General features: G+C 47.1%; 1 protein-coding gene across 1 annotated transcript; it reads right to left on the reverse strand.

Annotated features, from left to right (window-relative positions):
* Positions 1–23: 23 nt before the first annotated feature.
* TMEM272 (transmembrane protein 272) lies at positions 24–16,127 on the reverse strand. Its single transcript, XM_064176411.1, has 5 exons — positions 15,749–16,127; positions 11,930–12,008; positions 10,877–10,936; positions 5,135–5,217; positions 24–3,165 (listed from the first exon to the last, which is right to left on the reverse strand). The coding sequence occupies exons 2-5, from the start codon at positions 11,985–11,987 to the stop codon at positions 2,803–2,805; spliced, it is 564 nt and encodes a 187-aa protein (XP_064032481.1). The 5' UTR covers positions 11,988–12,008; positions 15,749–16,127; the 3' UTR covers positions 24–2,802.
* Positions 16,128–18,534: the final 2,407 nt, after the last annotated feature.

Raw genomic sequence — 18,534 nt, forward strand, 5'->3', positions numbered from 1 at the left:
TTTCAGAGAGGAAAACCACCAGATTTTGACAATGATATTTTCTTCCATTCAGAGACAGGGGAATGTTACACTGATGCTGCCCTCTTGTCAGATTATGTTACTCTTTGTCCTGCCTTCTTTAGTTTTCTGGAAATAAACAGTTCTTAAAAACAGAGCTTGAATTAAAATTCTTACAGTCCAAATGTACCCTTAATTGTCAGTGCAGTAGCCTCTGAGATAAATATTTGTGGTTGAAGGTGGTTGCTGCAGATGTTACTCTGTGTTCAGCCTAAGTCCCAGGAAGGATGGTTGAGCAGAGCCTGCTCAGCTGTGGCATATTGTTGAGGGTCGTTTCATGGATCTCAGCCTCTCACAGGCATTATTTAGCTTTCTCTAAAAATGTAGGTTCCAACTGCCTGGGTTTTAAGAGAAAAAGTGCCTAGAAAACACACCCTCTTGCTCATGCTTACACAGAGGGGAGCCCCTTCAACTAACAGAAATGCATAGAGGCAAAAGCAGAAGGAGCATCTTTGCACTGCATTCATCAGCACATGAAGAAACAATCTACCAGGTCCAGTTACGAGATCATTCCATTACCTGTCACAAAACAGCTGTCTCTGTGTATGCTGTTGCTTTTGTCACCTGACAAAAGTCACTGCTGTTGACTAAAAGGTGTTAGCACTGTCCATTTAATTACAGATGTCCATGTGTACAGCACCAAGGTGAACAAATCAAGTGCACGCTCACACTCACACCACAGAGAACTACTGCTGTGAATGCAGCCACCTGAATTTCTCACATTCCCACCCATATCTTATTACTGTGGTATATGTTTAAAATACTAACATAGCCTCATCCATTTTTCTTTTAATTTGGTTGCAATGGCATGACAGCTGTCTTTGTGCTGGTGTGGTACTGACAAATTACTGCTGTGCAGAAAATGGAAGGAGTCTTCCCAGACTGAGGAACGCTTGAACCTTAGTTGCAGCCATGCGGAGAAGCAGCGGAGGGTACTGGTTGATAAAAAGATGAACAGGAGCTGACAACATGCACTCACAGTCCAGAAAGCCAGTTGTATCCTGAGCTGCATGAGAAGTGGGCCAGCAGGTGGAGGGAGGTGATTCTGCTGCTCTGTTCAGAACTGGTGAGACCCCACCTGGAGTATTGTGTCCAGCTATGGAGTCCTCAGCACAAGAAGGACTTGAACGTGTTGGAGCAGGTTCAGAGGAGGGCCACAAACACAGAGGGATGGTGATACTTCTGTGAAAAAGGGCTGAGAGAGTTGGGGTTGTTCAGACTGGAGAAGGCTCCGGGGAGAGCTAATCACAGCCTTTCAGTACATAAAGGGGCCTGTGAGAAAGTTGGGGACAGTGTTTTTTACAATGGGACAAAGGGGTAATGGTTTTAAACTAAAAGGAGAGATTTAGAATAGATAAAAGGAATACATTTTTCACAATGGGGGTGGTAAAACACTGTCACGGGTTGCCTAGAGAGGTGGTAGATGCCCCATCCCTGGAAACAGTGGGGGTCAGGTTAGACAAGCTGATCTGGTTGAGGATGTCCTTGCTCACTGCAGGGGCGTTTGGACTAGATGACCTTTTGAAGTTCCTTCCAGTCCAAACCTCTCTATGATTCTGTCTCACACTCAGTGACTCGGTTTCTTGTTCTGCTGCAGACGTGCATGTTGGCTTGGCTCTGGATGTGTTGGAGGTGCGTACAGGAAATATGCTTTAGCACCAAAGTTAGATAGAGATGCTTTCTAATCCAAGTTCAAAAGAGACCTGAAGGCCATATTCAGACTGCTTTTTGTATGTGCTTATATTGCTCTCTGACTGCTTACTGGCTGGTCTAAGCACTCTGAATAGATCTGTAGTGAACATCTAAGTTACTGCCAGAGTCCATGAGGTGTGCAAGGTGGTCTGAATACAGCCCTTTACCTTTTTGTCTCAACTCCCTCATGAAGGTTCCCTTGTGAAGAGAAGAACCCGTGGGGGAAGTAAAGGCTGATAACCATCTGGGGCTCAGTGATCATGAGATGATTAGGAAAAACAAGAGAACAGGGGGACATCTCATTGCTGTCTACAGCTACTTGAAAGGAGATTGTGGAGAGGCTGCTGCTGGTCTCTTCTCACAGGTAATTAGTGATAAAACAAGAGGGAATGGCCTCAAGCTATGACTGGGTAGGTTTAGACTGGACATTAGGAAACATATTTTTCCCAGCAAGAGTGGTCAGGCATTGGAATGAGCTACCCAGGGAGGTGGTTGAGTCACCAACCCTGGATCTGTTAAAAAGCTGTTTGGATGTGGTGCTTGAGGATATATTACAGCAGCTAGGATAACGTTTGGACCTGATGATCCTGGTGGTCTTTTCCAACTGAAATGTTTCTGTGATTCTGTGATCTGTAACAGAGACAGTGATATACCTCAGCAAGGTTGTGGAGTCCTTCAGATCCCAGGGAAGAGGACAACAGGGCTATTTTTATAGGCAAAGATGTTCTATGCTGAAACAACATAAGGGGACCTGGGTTTAGAGGGGCTTGCCCTCTGCAAAAGCTTATTCCATAAAGACTATCCAAGAGTTAAAAAGGGCATGTGGAAGTTAGCAGGAATGCAGGCTGGTATCTGCAGCATCAATTTTACATTGACTGTGCTGTGTTCCAGCTTAGCTGTTTCCAGATGCCACTGCACTTTACAATTTCCTCTTGCAGCTGACTGCTATCATACACAGATGGAGTGCAATAAAGATGTACACAGGGGTGACCTATTGCCTGTTCATTGGTGTACACTCTTTCCCAAACATCTGGGGCTTTACTTATGTGGCATTTAGTCTTCCTCAGAAGAGTACCTTTGCCTGGAAAAACAGTATATGCAGCAGCTACAAAAGACAAGGAGAAAGAGAACAGTATGGCTAATAATGAGCACACCAACAGCAAAAATGTACAGGGTTTTGTCGCAGTAATCCTGAGGCTGATGGAAAGGTGGGATAAAATTTGGCAGGTACACAGAAAAAACCCAGTAGTTCCCAAGAATGAACCACAGAAAGAGGAAAAGGCTGAGGGTTAGATGGATGTAGTACTTGTGAGCATTCTGCCTCCAGGGATATTCGTCGTCATCATCATCGTCAATCACAACAGACTTGGAAAGCAGCTGCCTCATCCTGGTTGAGTCATAGAGCAGGAGAGTCACCTGGAGACATTGCGGGGAAAAAGGGAATGAGTAAATTGGCTGTGGAAAGTCTGAACACCTTCTAGTCACTGCCAGCCTGAACAACTTCTGGTCACTGCCAGCCTGTACACCTTCTGGTCACTTCCAGCCTGTACACCTTCTAGTCACTGCCAGCCTTCAGGACAAATTGGAAGTGAATGTGGGAAAATCACATAAGACAAAACTGAGGAGCCACAAATGAGGCAGATTCTCAGATGCTGGAAAACAATGTGATTTCCCCCTACAGTTTATTCACCAGGGAGATTTAGGCTAAATATTGGAGAAAACTTGCCAATGGAAAGGCATGAGAACAGATTGTACAGGGAGATGGCAGCAGCTCCCACGCTGGAGACTTTTAAGAACAGATTAGAGTGACTGCTAAAGGACTTGAGTAGTTCCTGCCTTGCAGTGGGTGTATTTTTCTCTTCTACCTCTACTTTCCATGGCTATTTAGGTGAATCATCTTAAATTAAAATATGGAGGGTCTAGACTTTGGCCTAAAGCCCAGATAAAGTGTTTCAGATACTTGGAACGATTCTGTCAAGTTTTCTTCAATTAAGTACAGTTTTCTTAGGTGGCTCTATTCTTGCCTTTGGTCAGAACCAGCAGATTAAGCACTTTCTTCTCTCCTCCAGTTACTTACTCACTGCCCTAAGGTCCTCAGGGGGGTGATTCACATCCCAGTGATACAGTCTGCTTACAACTGTGACGGAGCGCAGGGAATGCAGAGACCTGAGAGGAGTATTCCTCCCTCCTCCTTTTTATCCTGGCAAAGACGAGGGGCCAGGAACAAAGGGGAATACAGCTAGGTCCTGCCTGCAGCATTGGCTGGTTCCAGTGTGCAGTGCTGTCACGGCAGAGACCAGCACGTTGCCTTTCGAGGGCCAAGCTGCCTGTACCGAAACATCGGGCCACGACCCGCCAGGTCTGCTTTGCCAGCGCCAGGCTCCTGGGAAGGCAGGCTGGGTGCCAGGTTGCTGCTGCCCGTTAGCCGCGCAGGACGGCCGAAGCTACAGTAGAGACTTCCCCTGCAGGAGCGGCACTTGCTGCTCTTAGCCCTCTGTGCCCCAGAGGTGCGGTTCTGAAGCTTTCCTTCAGCTCTGCCCGTTTTCCTTCCGGTGACAGCAAAGAACGGTTCAGCTGTGTGGGACAATGCTGAATGCTGCCCTCAGGTGGCCAAGAGAGCCAATGGCATCCTGGCCTGCATTGGGAGCAGTGTGGCCAGCCGGGCAAGGGAGGTTATTCTGCCCCTGTGCTCAGCACTGCTCAGGCCACACCTTGAGTGCTGTGTCCAGTTCTAGGCCCCTCAATTCAAGAAAGATGTTGAGTGCTGGAACATGTCCAGAGAAGGGCAACAAAGCTGGTGAGGGGCCTGGAGCACAAACCCTATGAGGAGAGGCTGAGGGAGCTGGGCCTGTTTAGCCTGGAGAAGAGGAGGCTCAGGGGTGATCTTATTACTATCTACAACTACCTGAAGGGACATTGTAGCCAGGTGGGGGGGTGGCCTCTTCTGCCAGGCAATCAGCAATAGAACAAGGGGACACAGTCTCAAGTTGTGCCAGGGTAGGTATAGGCTGGATATTAGGAAGAAGTTCTTCACAGAGAGAGTGATTGGCATTGGAATGGGCTGCCCAGGGAGGTGGTGGAGGCACCGTCCCTGGGGGTCTTCAAGAAAAGACTGGATGAGGCACTTAGTGCCATGGTCTGGTTGATTGGATAGGGCTGGGTGCTAGGTTGGACTGGATGAGCTTTGGAGGTCTCTTCCAACCTGGTTGATTCTATGATTCTATGATTCTAAGAGTGCCTTAAGTGATGGAACAAGCGCAGTTCAGTCCCCACAGCTCTCTGCACTACTGCATGCACGTAGCTGTCTGGAGCCGTCATTACGTCTTAACTGGCAAGTCCAAGTCTAGTCACACAAATCATTTTTCACACACAGAAGGCACATTACCTTTAAGCTGCCAATCACGCCTCCCACCAACAGATATAATGGAATTAGTGGCTGAACTGGGCAGTCTTCCAAAAACTTCATTCCTGAACAGCAAAAATTGATGTTTGTTATCTCAAGTGATCAAACGGTGCGACAAGCTGTACGTGAAAACCAAAGACACTGCAAGAGAAGTGCAGTGCTCAGGCCCAGCATCTGCTGACGAGGGGACTCAGTTAAAAGGGGGTTGCATTTCCCACTGCAGGAGTAAAGATGATGAACAAGCAAAAAGCAGAAGAAGGAAGAGAGAAAGGGAGTAACAGCATTACTGTCCTAGCATTGCTGATTTGAGCCACATACACAGGTTATTAGCTTCAGCTGCTGCATCTTTGTATGGCTGGCTGAGCTGCACAGGAATTTTTCATCAGCAGTAGAAAATTCAGTGAAAATCAAAGCTTTTTGGGAAAAGAATTCTGATAATCTTCTCCAAGGCTTTCCCTGTTTATTAGCTTCCATGACTGTGGCATATTCTTGAGTCAGATGGTTTCAATATAGAGAGCAAATGTTTGGTGGGAGCTCCTGGAACCATTTTAGCTTTCCAGGCAGCTGATAGGGAACCACAGAAGCTCAAGTTTCCAGGCTATTTGGATTGCTTGCTGAAGGCTAAAAGCATTGGTTGTTATGGAGCCAGGATCTTGGCAACTCTCAGATCTACTGCTAGAAAGAGAAAGATGTGTAAGTTTTAGGGAAGGGAGTGTATGGTGGTGTAAGGATGTTGCTGGCAGTAAGACACCGAAGCTTGTGACGCAGGGCTGTGGCAGTGAGACTCATCTGTCCAAATATGTCACCAGTGCAGACATCCATATCTGAACTAGTTTCCTAGACTCTCTTTGTAGTCAATAGGGAGAAATAGACACCTTTAAAATTCAATTGGTCTCACCCTAAGGTATGCATGTAAAATAGGCCAGATGAGTCGGGTCCTGAAAGTGCCTCTTCTCTCCACAACTATGCAATCAGTCCAGGCGACCAGCTGTAGGTACCGAAAGTTAGCTGACATGACTCTCCTGCCCAAGTCTCTTACTCAGTGGCATCTTTAGGCAATTTTAAACTGTCTTATTACACTGTAGTTTTGTTGTTATTGATTCAGTGTTTCAGGGCTTCTACTTATAAGTTGCAGAGGACAGAAGGAATTTTCTGCTTTCTTCTTAACAAGTTGTTTTTCAAGGGGAATCTTCAACTTTTCTCTAAACAATTTGAGTTATCAAGATGCAGAATACTGAAAACAATGTGATGGTCATAGCAGTGCTGAATGCCTCTCAGATGGAATGTCAGGAAGGGTCAGGAGAGAAATACCAGTAGAGGTGAAGGTCCTGTGACATTTGGTAACTGTGATTTACTTTAGGTGCAAGTTTTTCCATGAAATCCACTGCCATTACTGGTCTAGAACACTGCTGGTGTGCCAGACCTCTTCTGCACTCTTTGCATAGTGTAATGCAGGTGTTCTGGGTTGTGGTTGCTTGCTGCAGATCTTACCTAAGCCACAGGACACAGGGGAGGGTTTTGTGACCTGCTGCCTGTAAGGCCCGTGGAGTCCAGTTGACTTTTCTGCACTAAGCATTTGTTAGCAGCCTTCTCATAGTTGAAAAAGGCTGGACTTAGATGGACTGGGACTCTTCCCCTTTTTGTCTGTTTTGCCACTGTGTAACACCAGGACTTGCTCAAACTCCCAGCTTTACAGCGGGGGGCATTAGGGAAGTCATCACAAATTATATAGTTTTCAGAAAGCAGCTGCAAGGGTTTCCAGAGTCCTTGGCCCTGTAATAGCCTGCCACAAAAGCAGCTGGCCAGGGATCTTAGGGGATATATTGTTCAGAAACCTAGGTAACTGCTATTTCCAGTGTGTTACTGAGATTTTGATTTGAGGCCTGCAAGCCAGAGCTCTCTGTGTTTTAGAGTGAAGAGCAGTTGAACTTGGCTCTGACACAAACCAGCACATGAGTCCAGATGAATAAACAAGCAAGCTCTGCAAGCTCTGGTACAACAAGGATATCCAACAGCTTTGCACAGTGTCCAAAGGAAAAAAAAAAACAGAGCAAAAACCCAAACCCAAGAGGTAGGAGGCTTGGGAAAGCAGAGGTACTTCTGCATTGTAGCTACTGGCTACCACAGAACACCACTGCAGTAGGATTTAGGACACAAAGCCTGGTCAAGTGCAAAGAGTGCTCTGGAGCCATCAGGATGTAAGGTTTTCTTTAGGGCAGTGTTGTGTCATGGCCTGCAATGCACCACCGCCAAGCAGGTGCTCTTACAACTCGTGATCATCCACGAGGTGAAGGGTCGGATGAGTGAGAGCCAGTAGAGCATCTCTGCCATTTTACCTGCTTTCTTTCTTCCAGGTAGCTGGAAATGGCTGAAGTGCAGCCCATAAGAAAGGAAGGCTGATGTGTAGCATGGGTTATCTGGTGTCTGGTGCCCACTTTTCACCTCTTTCTCCTAATAGGAGGCAGGGGGCATAATATGCTGGGCCATTTGCAATTGTTCCTAGTAGATGACTGCAGCTGCCAGCACTTGCGCAGGCCTCAGTCTGGCCTTGATCAGCAAATGAGAGGAGATGCACCGGGAGTGAGTGGCTGACGGAACGAAAGGCAAGGAAAGATCGCACTGACAACTGCTAAAGAACGAGGCTGGCTCGCACGGGTAAAGACCCGGGAGCACGAGAACAGGCTTCAGACAGCCGTCAGGAGCGCTTGAGAGTTCAGGAATTGTTTGGTGCAGATGTAAGCATGAGGAGTAGTACTGGGTTAAATCTGAAGGGGAGGAAGGTTTAGACTGCCTGCTGAGAAAACCGATGTCATCAGCTTTCAAATGTGATTTTACTACCCCTGGGGAATGCTGTGTATGAAGGTAGTCTGGACAACATACAAGAATGTGTTATTGGGAGCAATCCTTCACTATCCCAGAGCTTGAATAAATAAATACATGTGTATAAAAAAGAAAAGGACACCAAAAAAGTCTATGAGGTCCTTCCATAGCTATCTGGTTTTGAAGTGTTTAGCAAAATCGAAAAAAATTATTATCTCTACCAGGAGAGGTCAGGATTCTGACTAAAATATCTGTGGCTTAAAGGATGTCACAATTTTAGACCTTGGAAAGATTGCTAAGTCCTTTTCCTGTGTCTTGACTTTTGTGCTTTACAGTACTACTAAATTTCAGAGGTGTATAACATGAGTGTATAATTATTACTGGGGCTACCAGTTGTTCATCTCTGAGTTTCAGCCAATGTTATTATAGGTAATTTCTTTTCCTCTGCAGAAAGCAAATGCTGAAATGGCTGGAGGCCACAGCAGCAAGTTCTCTTCTGAGGTCACAGTAACAGAGTATTATCAGAAAATCAGAGGATATTGCTCGGATAAAAATCATCTGCATTTTCCATGACATTTCATTTTCCTAGAAATGCCTTTGCAGATATGTAGCTGCAGGAAAGCAATATCCTCTGACAACACTGTATTGCAGTGACATTGTCTCTTCATTTCACTAAGTTCTGGGGAAAAAGGGCTCTACAACTGAGGCAGGAGATAGCTGGAGCTCCAGGCTGATACCTTACCGTACACTTTCCATCTCTCACTGATCCTAAAGATATTATGTAATATTCTTAGGAAATTATATTAATAAGTGGTCAGATTCCAGCCCTGGATTCCTTTCCAGAAGGCTGGCCGTCAATATGCATGCAAGCTGTACCACACTTGGAATCATACCTTCCCAGCCCTATTCCACAGCTCAGGCTTATTCAGCCTGGGGAAAAGCTAAAGCCAAAATCCTCTTAAGGGATAAATAGCAATTTTAAGTTGTGGATAAGCATAAGCACCTAAGTGTGGAGATGTAACAGTTCAGTCTATTTCCCTACTTCGTAATTGTCCCATAATCCCTCATTAGAACTCCCTAATTCCTAATTAGAACATCCTAATCAGAATCCCACCACAGTTGTCATTGGCACAGGGAAGGCCCCAGATAAAGGAAACATCACCAACCTTTAGCTGAACCCTTTTTTGGTGGGTTTGGCCAGCTGTATGTGCCAACAGGCTGGGTGTCTCAATGCCCTTAGAAGTCATCTCGTCCCAGTGCAGACATCTAAGAGATGTCTCCAAGCTATCAGAAGGGCCCATTTCTCTTAACTGCTGGAAGGGCAACACAAAGCACTTAGGGGGGTTACAGCTGCATGCCCTCCAAATCTGTGTGGGGTGCATCTTTCCCGTGTCATCTGCGTGCAGAATTCATGTGCACCATCTTAAGGTAAGCAACTTCTCAAGGACACCCATCTTAAGTGATTGTAGGGGCTGTTGAGGACATGGCTTAAAATTCAAAATGATCTGGCTACACTGGTAAAAGACACCCAAAAATCCACAAGACGACAGCTGATAAATCTGAACACCGCAGATAGGAAGGAAAACCTCAGTGTGAATAGCAAAAAGGAGACATGTCTGAAAAGGAGCCACATTGCCCCAGAACATCTGGGCTCTAAAATGCAGCGTGACTTAGACCGAGGCAAATGAAGTGATGCAGAGAGAGCATCTTTCATTCTGAAGTGTGTTTACAGGAATCCTGCATGATTGTTCTGCTCTAATCATTCCTCAAGTCTCAGCTGAAGTTCCATCTTTTTTTTTTTCTTTTTTTTTTTTTTTTTTTTTTAATGAGGGGGAAAAGTAGTTACATGGGCTGGGTGCCAAGGAGGGAGGCAAAAACGCGTTATAAAAGCTACAGAAACACTGACCTGTGAGGTCAGGAGGGAATTTTCTTTTTTTCAACCTCTGGGGTAAAAGGAAAAAAAAAGAAAGGAAAGTGGTGCTATGACAGCATCCTTCATGCAGTTCAAAGGTGCTCTTGAGCAGAGTGGTAACCGATGTGTCTTTGTGACCACAGTGGGTAGCACAGGCAGGAATCTGTTCAATTTGCCAGAGAGAAGATTTAGGTTGGATATGGGGGAAAATATTTTCTCTGTGAGAGCAATAAAATGCTGAAATGGGCTCCTTGGGAAGCTGTGGAATTTCCTTGAGCAAGGGCAAGTCAGACATCTGTCAGGGACGCCGCGAGCGTCAAGCCTGTCTGAAAGTGGGGGTGGGCTGGTGTCGCTACTGATGTTTCTCAAGTGAGGGCTGCAAGGCTCAAAGGGAGCAGTGAAGTGCTAAAAAATACTCATAAAAAAAAAAAAAAGCATGTTAATGGTAAGGGAAAGGTGATGCTTGTGGGAAAAAAAGAGCCTTATGCAGTTTTTAAATGTATAAAATTCTGCAGCTCAAAGGATTTTTTCTTTCCTTTCTTAAATATTTGATCTTGAAATGCTACTCACAAATCCAGCCTTTGAGGGGTTATACAGAGACAGATCAGCCAAAAACTTTCAAAATCGTGGAGAAACAGCAACCTACATCATCCCTTCCAGCACTACACTGCTAAGATTTTTGCAGTGCAGTTAATGCAGAGGGATCCAGATTAATGAAGTCTTCTCATGTGTCAGATCCTGAGCTTCCTCCCACAGATGGAGCCCGGCATTGAGGTAAGGCACACTGGAGGGGCATTTAAGGCAAACCGAATTCACGCACTGCTTCCTCTCTGCCATGCAGTGTGGGCTGGGACTGTGCCTGAAGCTTAAGTCCCACAAAGGTCTAGTGCCTGGAAACTAAATTTTCCAACTCCTTTCTCCCACCAGATGTGTAACCTGCCACATAGTGTTGGGAAGTTCCTATTTTTAAATGTCATTAGTAGTCAACTTACCTATAAAAGTCATGGACAGTGGTAAGGCAAGGAAAGCAAGAAGCCCAAATATGAAGCATGCTGTGAATCAGAAAAGAAAGACAGTGTTATTTGTGCTGGTTGAAGTTTAGAGACCAGCTTTACAGATGCTGTTTATCCATAAAGTTGTGTAACATGAAATGCAGTGCACTCAGTGGCTTGGGAATATCATGTTTGTGGTGCAGCACTTGAGATGGTGGGACCAGCAAATGGTTTTTGTCACACTCCAGAGCTCAGAGTTATCATACATTGTATCAGTGGGATGGCAATGACGGACTCAAAGTGCTTTTTTGCTGCTACGTCTGGCTGGTGCCTGAGCCTGCATCAGTTTTAGAGGCACTGCCAGGTGACTGTGCAGTAACAAGTAACGTTGCATCAGCTAATCCACGGCAACTGATGAGCCGTATCTGTTTGCTAAGCAAATAGCAGCTTTAATGCAATTCCACTCAGATTTCACTGCTAGCTAAATAAACTGTCTTTATTGTGATGTGAACAGTTTCTGGCTGGCCTAACTCCCCTGGCCCAGCTCAGCTTGTGGGGGGACGACACAAAGACTGCAGCCCTGCTGCAAGAAACGAGACCTCATCATTGGGCTAGATCAGCTTTTGCTTTTCAGGAATTTCTCCTGGGGGAGTTTGCTTCCAGGCTGGCTGTGCCATTTTCTCTTTACCAGGTGGTCTTGCCCTGCAGATACTTCTGCTGGACTACATACAATGTACCACTTGAAACCAGAGACGAACAATTCTGTTGCTGAGGTTGTCTGCTGCAGCCCACGTTTAGGCACTTGGCAGCGTTTGTGTTTGTTTGAAATTCTGCACTGCTCTGCTATAGTCCAAATACTGCAGCAGGCAGGTGCCATTGGGACAAAGTTACTGCTGCTCATGCCATCAGTGCCCAAAATGGCCTAGGAAGGGAAATGCCACAGAAGAGAGGAAGATTCAGTGCAAGTTGATATCGTCTTATTTCCTCTATGTGCCTGGCCTAACGACAGGGCTGCTGAAATGGAGGGGGAGATTGCTACCAGAAGTGCCTTACCGTTGCTGGCAATTTTAGATATGCAGCGGTGGCAGGCTTTCTCCAGGCCAGCAGCCATTGTGAAGAGCCTCTGAGACGTCTGTGGGGATAGAGAAATGAATATGGTTAAGGAAAGTGTCATTAACTTGCTAAATGTCTTGACTTCAAGTCAGCCTTGCACTTGAGCAGGCTTTCACTACCCCCAGAAAGCCCAAGGCATCCACAAGCCCAGACAGCACCCATCATTGTGGGATGCCCAGAGTCAGGCATGACTTCCAGCAGCTTGGGGCTTGCCTGCTGCTGCTGATAGGGTTTTGAGGTCACAGGAAAGCTGGAGGAGAAGAATGCTATCTTCCTGAAAACTATGAAAGGTTCTGTCATGACTTCAATTGATAAGACAAGGAGCAACGTCTACAAGTTGGAAAATAGAAGGCCTCACCTCAACATGAGGAGAAGCTTTACAGTGAGGGTGACAGAGCACTGGAGCAGGCTGCTCAGAGAGACTGTGGAGTCTCCTCTGAAGACTTTCAAAGCTCACTTGGGTGCATTCCTGTGCAAGCTACCCTAGAGGATCCTGCCTTGGCAGGGAGGTTGGATGGTGTAGGAGGTCCCTTCCCGGCTCTAAGGTTCTGTGATTCTATGATTCTGTGGTGTTGGGGCAGGGCAAAATGCATGCAACTACTATGGGAAAACCCAGTGAGACAGCCACAGCTTCACTACACAAACCTCTGTAACAATTTGGTGAGCAGAAATGAATTAATGAAATGGGGAGAAGAGAGAATGAAAATAGTTTAAGACTGAGGAGGATTCTGGAGAGCAATATAGAATAGAAACTGTGAACCACAGGGAGCCCAGAACAAAATGCCTTTGATGAAAAAGTAAATGAATTAGAAAGTAGCTCTTTGTAAAGGAAGCTTTTTATGAGGTGGGGTGAGGGATGAGCAAGCAGATGGTAATCCAAGGTCTGGGCTTCAGGCAGCACCAGACATTGAAGTAGCATCAGTGAGAGAGTACAAAGCTCACTCACCACACCCACATACCCCCACCAAGTGAAAGATGAAGGGGTGTGTGTGGAGGAGGCCAGAGTGTGGGGAGCTGCTTTCCTCCACCTATCTCAAATTAGCCTCTAAATGTCCTAGTGATTAAAGAGTATTATTTTAAGCTTAGCCTCGTTCTGGTCTAAGCTGACACGAAATCCACTCTAGTGGGATTTCTTGGCATACAATGCTGATCCTAGCTGGCCTGGAGCCTACAAGGGACCACAGGGCCCTGGAGCTATGTCAAAGATGAAAACAAACTTGCACCACTCAGCTGGTGTGTGGCAGAACTTGCCTCCATAGCCTTTCTGAGCCCTACCAGATGTAGCTGAGCAGAGCTGTCTCCTGGGGAGCCTGCTTTCTCCCACAAGGCCAGAGACCAATTAGTGGCACCAGCACAGGATGCTCTGCTGCCATGAGGAATGGGATGGGGTTTGCTTACTGCACGCTGGCTTTGAAGTTTCTGTTTCCCAGCAGTGATGGCAGTAATAGAGGCAGATCTGGGTTTACCCGTTGGTGAGTAGCCAAGCAAGTAGCAGGGACAGACACTGCCATGGACAGTAATCCAAGGGTATTTGCATGTAGCAGCTAGCCACCATTGCCTATGTCTGGGTTTACAGTGTGCATCATTACATCGATTGTCTCATGCACTGTAGCTCTTCTTCTCCAGCACTCATCCTCCACAAGCCTCACTTGATGGATGTTACTGCTGCAATAAGCCTTGCAAATCCCAGAAGACATCTCCATCAGTACTGAACAATGGACTTGAATGGCGATTACATGTGAGTGTCTGACCTCTGGGGCATACATTCTCTTTGTGCCAGGCACCAGACCTTCTCTAGAAGAACAAACACTGTGCCTTTTGGCTGCAACTATTGACAAATATTGCAAGGAAGGAAATGAGCACTGATGTGTGCTCAGGGAAAATGGGGAGGAGGAAGAGAAACTGGAAGTTTCCACAATCAAATAACACATTCACTTTAAACTTTAACACTTTTGGTGCAGGTTTGTTACTAGAGAGTACACAAACAGGCTTTTGAGTATGCTGTTGGCAGCTGACAAATAGGTCCTAAATTATATAGAGATTGGTAGTATTAGTCTTTGTATTCATGTTCATGATTAGAATTAACTCTATAGCAGTAAGTCTTACAGAAACCACATTAGCAAAACCAATGCCACAAACTGTTTGGATACCAAATTATCTTGAGCAGACTTGTGTGTGGCTGGGAATGCTTTCTTTCCATAAACAGAGGGTATAGCACACAATTCATCTAAATTTACCGTTATTTTACACTAAAGAAAAAAGACAAACTGAAGGAGGATCTGGTATCTGGGAGCGTGTCACCATCTAGTGATGGAGACCAGAAATGGCTGTGAATCAAAGCTCGGTGCAGTTCTGACAGGTGAGATGAAGAAAGCAAATCTGTGCTGGCTGCACACAACATGTGTTTGCATAAGGACAGAACACACAACCACCAAGCAGGGCTTTCAGTCCTTCCTGAGACATTGGCTTTGACTCCTATCAGGCTGACAACTCCCTCAGAGAAGTCAGGTTTGCTGCGTAAATTTCCCCCAGTCCTGGGGTGGTTGTGCAGAAGCTGCTCTGTGAGTGTGTGTGTGTGTGTGTGTGTGTGTGTGTGTGTGTGTGTGTTAAAGGTGAGTATTATCCTGAGTATCGGCCTGAGGGTGCTAAATTGCCATTCGGCAGCAGGCTAATGCTTTTGTTCCTCGACTGAAACAGGGAGATGATCACTGAAACTGTAAGGAAACTGCACATAACACAGCATGAAGAGTGGTGGCATGCAAAGGCAGGGTGAATGTCCTGCCACACAGGGCCTTCCCCCAGATTTCTGCCTATGAGTTGGGAAGATTACATGCAAGATGGAAAAATCAGGCACAGGTTTAAAAAAACATGCTAAAGGCTCCACGCTTTGGTCCTTCCCTCGGGTCATTTGCCAGACGTGAAGGACCTGTTTTTGTGTTAAAAGGGCCAGCAAGAACGGGACAGGTTTCCGAGCCCCTTGGCAGGAGGCTGGGGCCTCTCTACACAGCTGGTTTTTTTGGTATGGCAGGTTGCAACCCAGCCAGAATAGAGCCACTGAGGCCCTGCACCTCCCCCACCCTGTCCAGCACTGCCCCGTTCGGTGCCCTCTCGGCTGGTGGCCTGCGCTCAGCTCTGCTCCAGAGTTCTGGCTGCTTCCCTCCTGGCACTCATTCTGTGTCCCACATTGCTGCCTTCTGCTGTAACTTAGCTGCTTGTCCCTGTGAAAAGCAGCAGTGCTAAGTCTGTGTAGCACAGACTCTCCATCCTGGTTCTTTTGGGGTTCTTTTCAGTCAATTTTGGCTTAGAAATACTTTTCTGGTCGTTGTTCTCACCATAAATGTTCAGGTAACACTGAGCGAGGTGCAAGCCTGGCCCACAGCAAAGCTGAACGGCAGCTTGCTGCTGGTGCTGCCGTGTGTCAGCCAAAGCAGAGGCCACCTCCACACTTGACCTACAGCCTGCTTACAGTGGCCTCTGCTCTCGCCCAGCTCCAGGCGCCCCACGCCCTGCTGATAGCAGGCAGAGTCACTGGTGCTTCTTCAGACCCCAGCTCCTGCTTGGCTGCTGGGCGCTCGGTGGGTGCACGGGGGCCAGCAAACCCCTCTGGGCCAGGGGCTCTTCTCTAGAGGCCTCTTGTTAGTTTTCTAAAAAGCCAGAGCAAAGTCCCCTTCCACAGCCAGTTCTTCCCAAACAGACCACAAAGCCCCACACTGGCTTCTTTTCCCAGCACATCATCACTTCCCAGCAAATCCCTCTTACCTGAGAGCCTTGTGGCTGCCAAATCTGTTCACTTGTGCACGTGGGAGACCAGGTAGAGGAACCGCAAATCCGACCTTCAGTGAAAGCTGACTGGAAGAGCCCTCTCTGGTGGGACCCCAAAGTCACTCTTGGCTCCCCAAGCCCCTGCCTGTTGGCAGTGAGGCTGAGGAGTGGCTGCGTTGCTTTTCTTGCTTCTGGCCGCCCGCTTGCACACCTCTCGGCGGCAGCACCGTGGGAGCTGTGGGATGCGGGAGCGACTGCCAGCAGAGCCCATCCTCAGTAGTTTCCCCACTCCCACAGCTGGCTGGAGCCACAGCCCACCCTGCGCCGTTTCAGGGTGTCAGCAGGGGGAAGCAAAGGACCCCACACATCTGCGACTCTGCCAGAGAGAGAAAAAGACATTTCTTTCACAGTGGCTTTTATTTTAGAACAAAACCCCAATGTTTATTCGAAAATCAGTCGTGAGTGCTCAGTAATTGGTTCATTCTTTGTCCCCCCTTCCTATCGGTGCAGCTGACAAAGCTCTGTGCAAACTGCCACATGCAAAACCTGAACCGTTGGCCAGTTTATATGCCTTGCACCGTCCTGGCAGAAGTGTGTTTGTTAGGTGGTTACTTACTAGGTCACCTTCCCATCAGCAGGTGGCAATTTGGTATCTGAGGTCTGATTGCAGGTGCAGCATCACTTTCTGGCTGCAGAAAGGTTTCACTCCTACGTTTAGGCACAGGCTGGTTTGCTCCCTTGCACTCCCTGAAGGTATGCTGCCCCTGGGACAATGCCAATCAAACCTGGATGCTTTAATTTCATTATGAAAGGAAACCTGTGAAAAATTTACTCCTCTCAGAGTGCATTGTCAGGAAGTTTGCTGATGCCACAAAGCTGGGTGGAATTTCTGACACACCAGAAAGCTGTGCTGCCATTCAGCGAGACTCAGACAGAGTGGAAAGTTGGGCAGAGAGAAACTTAATTCAGAAAGAGCAAGTGTAGAGCCTTGCGTCTGGGAAAGAACAACCCCAGTATAGGTTGGGGCCTGAGAGCAGTGAAGGGGAAAAGGACCTGGGAGTCCTGGTGGATGGAAGGTTGGCCCTGAGCCAGCAATGTGATCTTGTGGCCAAGGCGGCCAATGCCATTCTGGGGTGCATTAGAAGGGCTGTGGTTAGGTTGAGGGAGGTTCTTCTCCCCCCTCTACTCTGCCCTGGTCAGGCCACATCGGGAATATTGTGTTCAGTTCTAGGCCCCTCAGTTGAAGAAGGACATAGAACTGCTTGAGAGAGTCCAGTGCAGAGCCACAAAGATGACTAAGGGAATGGAACATCTCGCTTACGAGGGGAGACTGAGGGAGCTGGGGCTCCTTAGCTTGGAGAGGGGGAGGCTGGGGGGGTGACCTCAGCAATGTTTGTATATATGTAAAGGGTGAGTGCCAGGAGGCTGGAGCTCAGTGATGCCCAGAGACAGGACAAGGAGCAAAAGGTAGAAGTTGAGGCATAGGAAGTTCCATGACAACAGCATCCCTCAACAAGTGCTGCTGGTTGGTAGGAATTCATGCCTAGCGCCCACCGCTGGCTTTCACAGTATCACAGTATCATAGTATTATTAGGATTGGAAGAGACCTCACAGATCATCAAGTCCAACCCTTTACCACAGAGCTCAAGGCTAGACCATGGCACCAAGTGCCATGTCCAATCTTGCCTTGAACAGCCCCAGAGATGGCGACTCCACCACCTCACCAGGCTTGCTCCAGCAAGCATCATCCACCAAAGTTCCCTTTTCATCAGCTTCTTGCAAGCTGTGAGTGTAAATGTTCTCACTGCAACAGGGTAGCATTGGCCAGGTCACATTTGCAGCCAAAACCTGCCTCCACTATGGGCACAAAGCAAGCAGTACACTACTCAAAAAGCCCTGTCTACCTCCTCTTCATTGCGAAGATGATGGTACACTTAACTTGCTCCACAGTCTGTAAAGAGAAAGATCAAAACAACAGCTTCTGAGTAAGGTTCTTGTGGCATGAATATGTTGGCAGGTATGTGTGTGTTTTTTTTAGTCTTTCTGCCATAAGGAGAGGATGAAATTCTCAACACAAATGGCAACTCTGCAGCAAGCATCTGACATAATTACAGTAATTACCTTGCCTCCACACTCTTTTATAAAGCAGTGACAGTATATACTTAATGAGCTCTTTCCCCTTCAGCAGGCTGCTCCCAGCCACTCTGATTTGCAGCTGCAATGCAGAGGTATCTCAAAATAACACTAACCCTTGGAAGTGATGCCCCTTTCTGTGGGGACACAGGTGACCTCTCAGAGCAGGGCCTGATTCTGCACATCCTTCCTGGCACCACTGGAAAGCACAGGCAGGTTTTGGAGCAGCCCTTCCGTAGGTCTGCTTTGTCCTGGTGGGCAGAGTTTTGTCATTTCTGCCTGCGTGAGCTGGAGGCTGCAGATGTGGGCGCCGGCAGGACGCTGTGCTCTGTACTGTACAGCCTCATGCTGCATCTTGTAGGAATAGAGAGCCACAGTGCTCCATGCCACTGTCACAGCTGCTTTTCACAGAAGAGGTGGCAGTGGAGGAAGAAAAGTTTGCAGAACTTTTTCCAAACCTAGTCTGTTTATTAATTTTAAAGACAGTCATATGGATTTGGGGTAGTTGGAAGCCTCAAGTATTCAGATTATGCCTACAAATGTTTGGATACATATCATGAGACACATGCAGCTGTAGTTCAGAGCGTGCTGCTTGTGTTCCTTATCTTCAGCCACTCCAAACAGACTTACATTCATGCTTTAGTGCTCCA

The sequence above is a fragment of the Pogoniulus pusillus genome, chromosome 3, assembly GCF_015220805.1.
Source record: "Pogoniulus pusillus isolate bPogPus1 chromosome 3, bPogPus1.pri, whole genome shotgun sequence".
Taxonomy (NCBI): Eukaryota; Metazoa; Chordata; class Aves; order Piciformes; family Lybiidae; genus Pogoniulus; species Pogoniulus pusillus.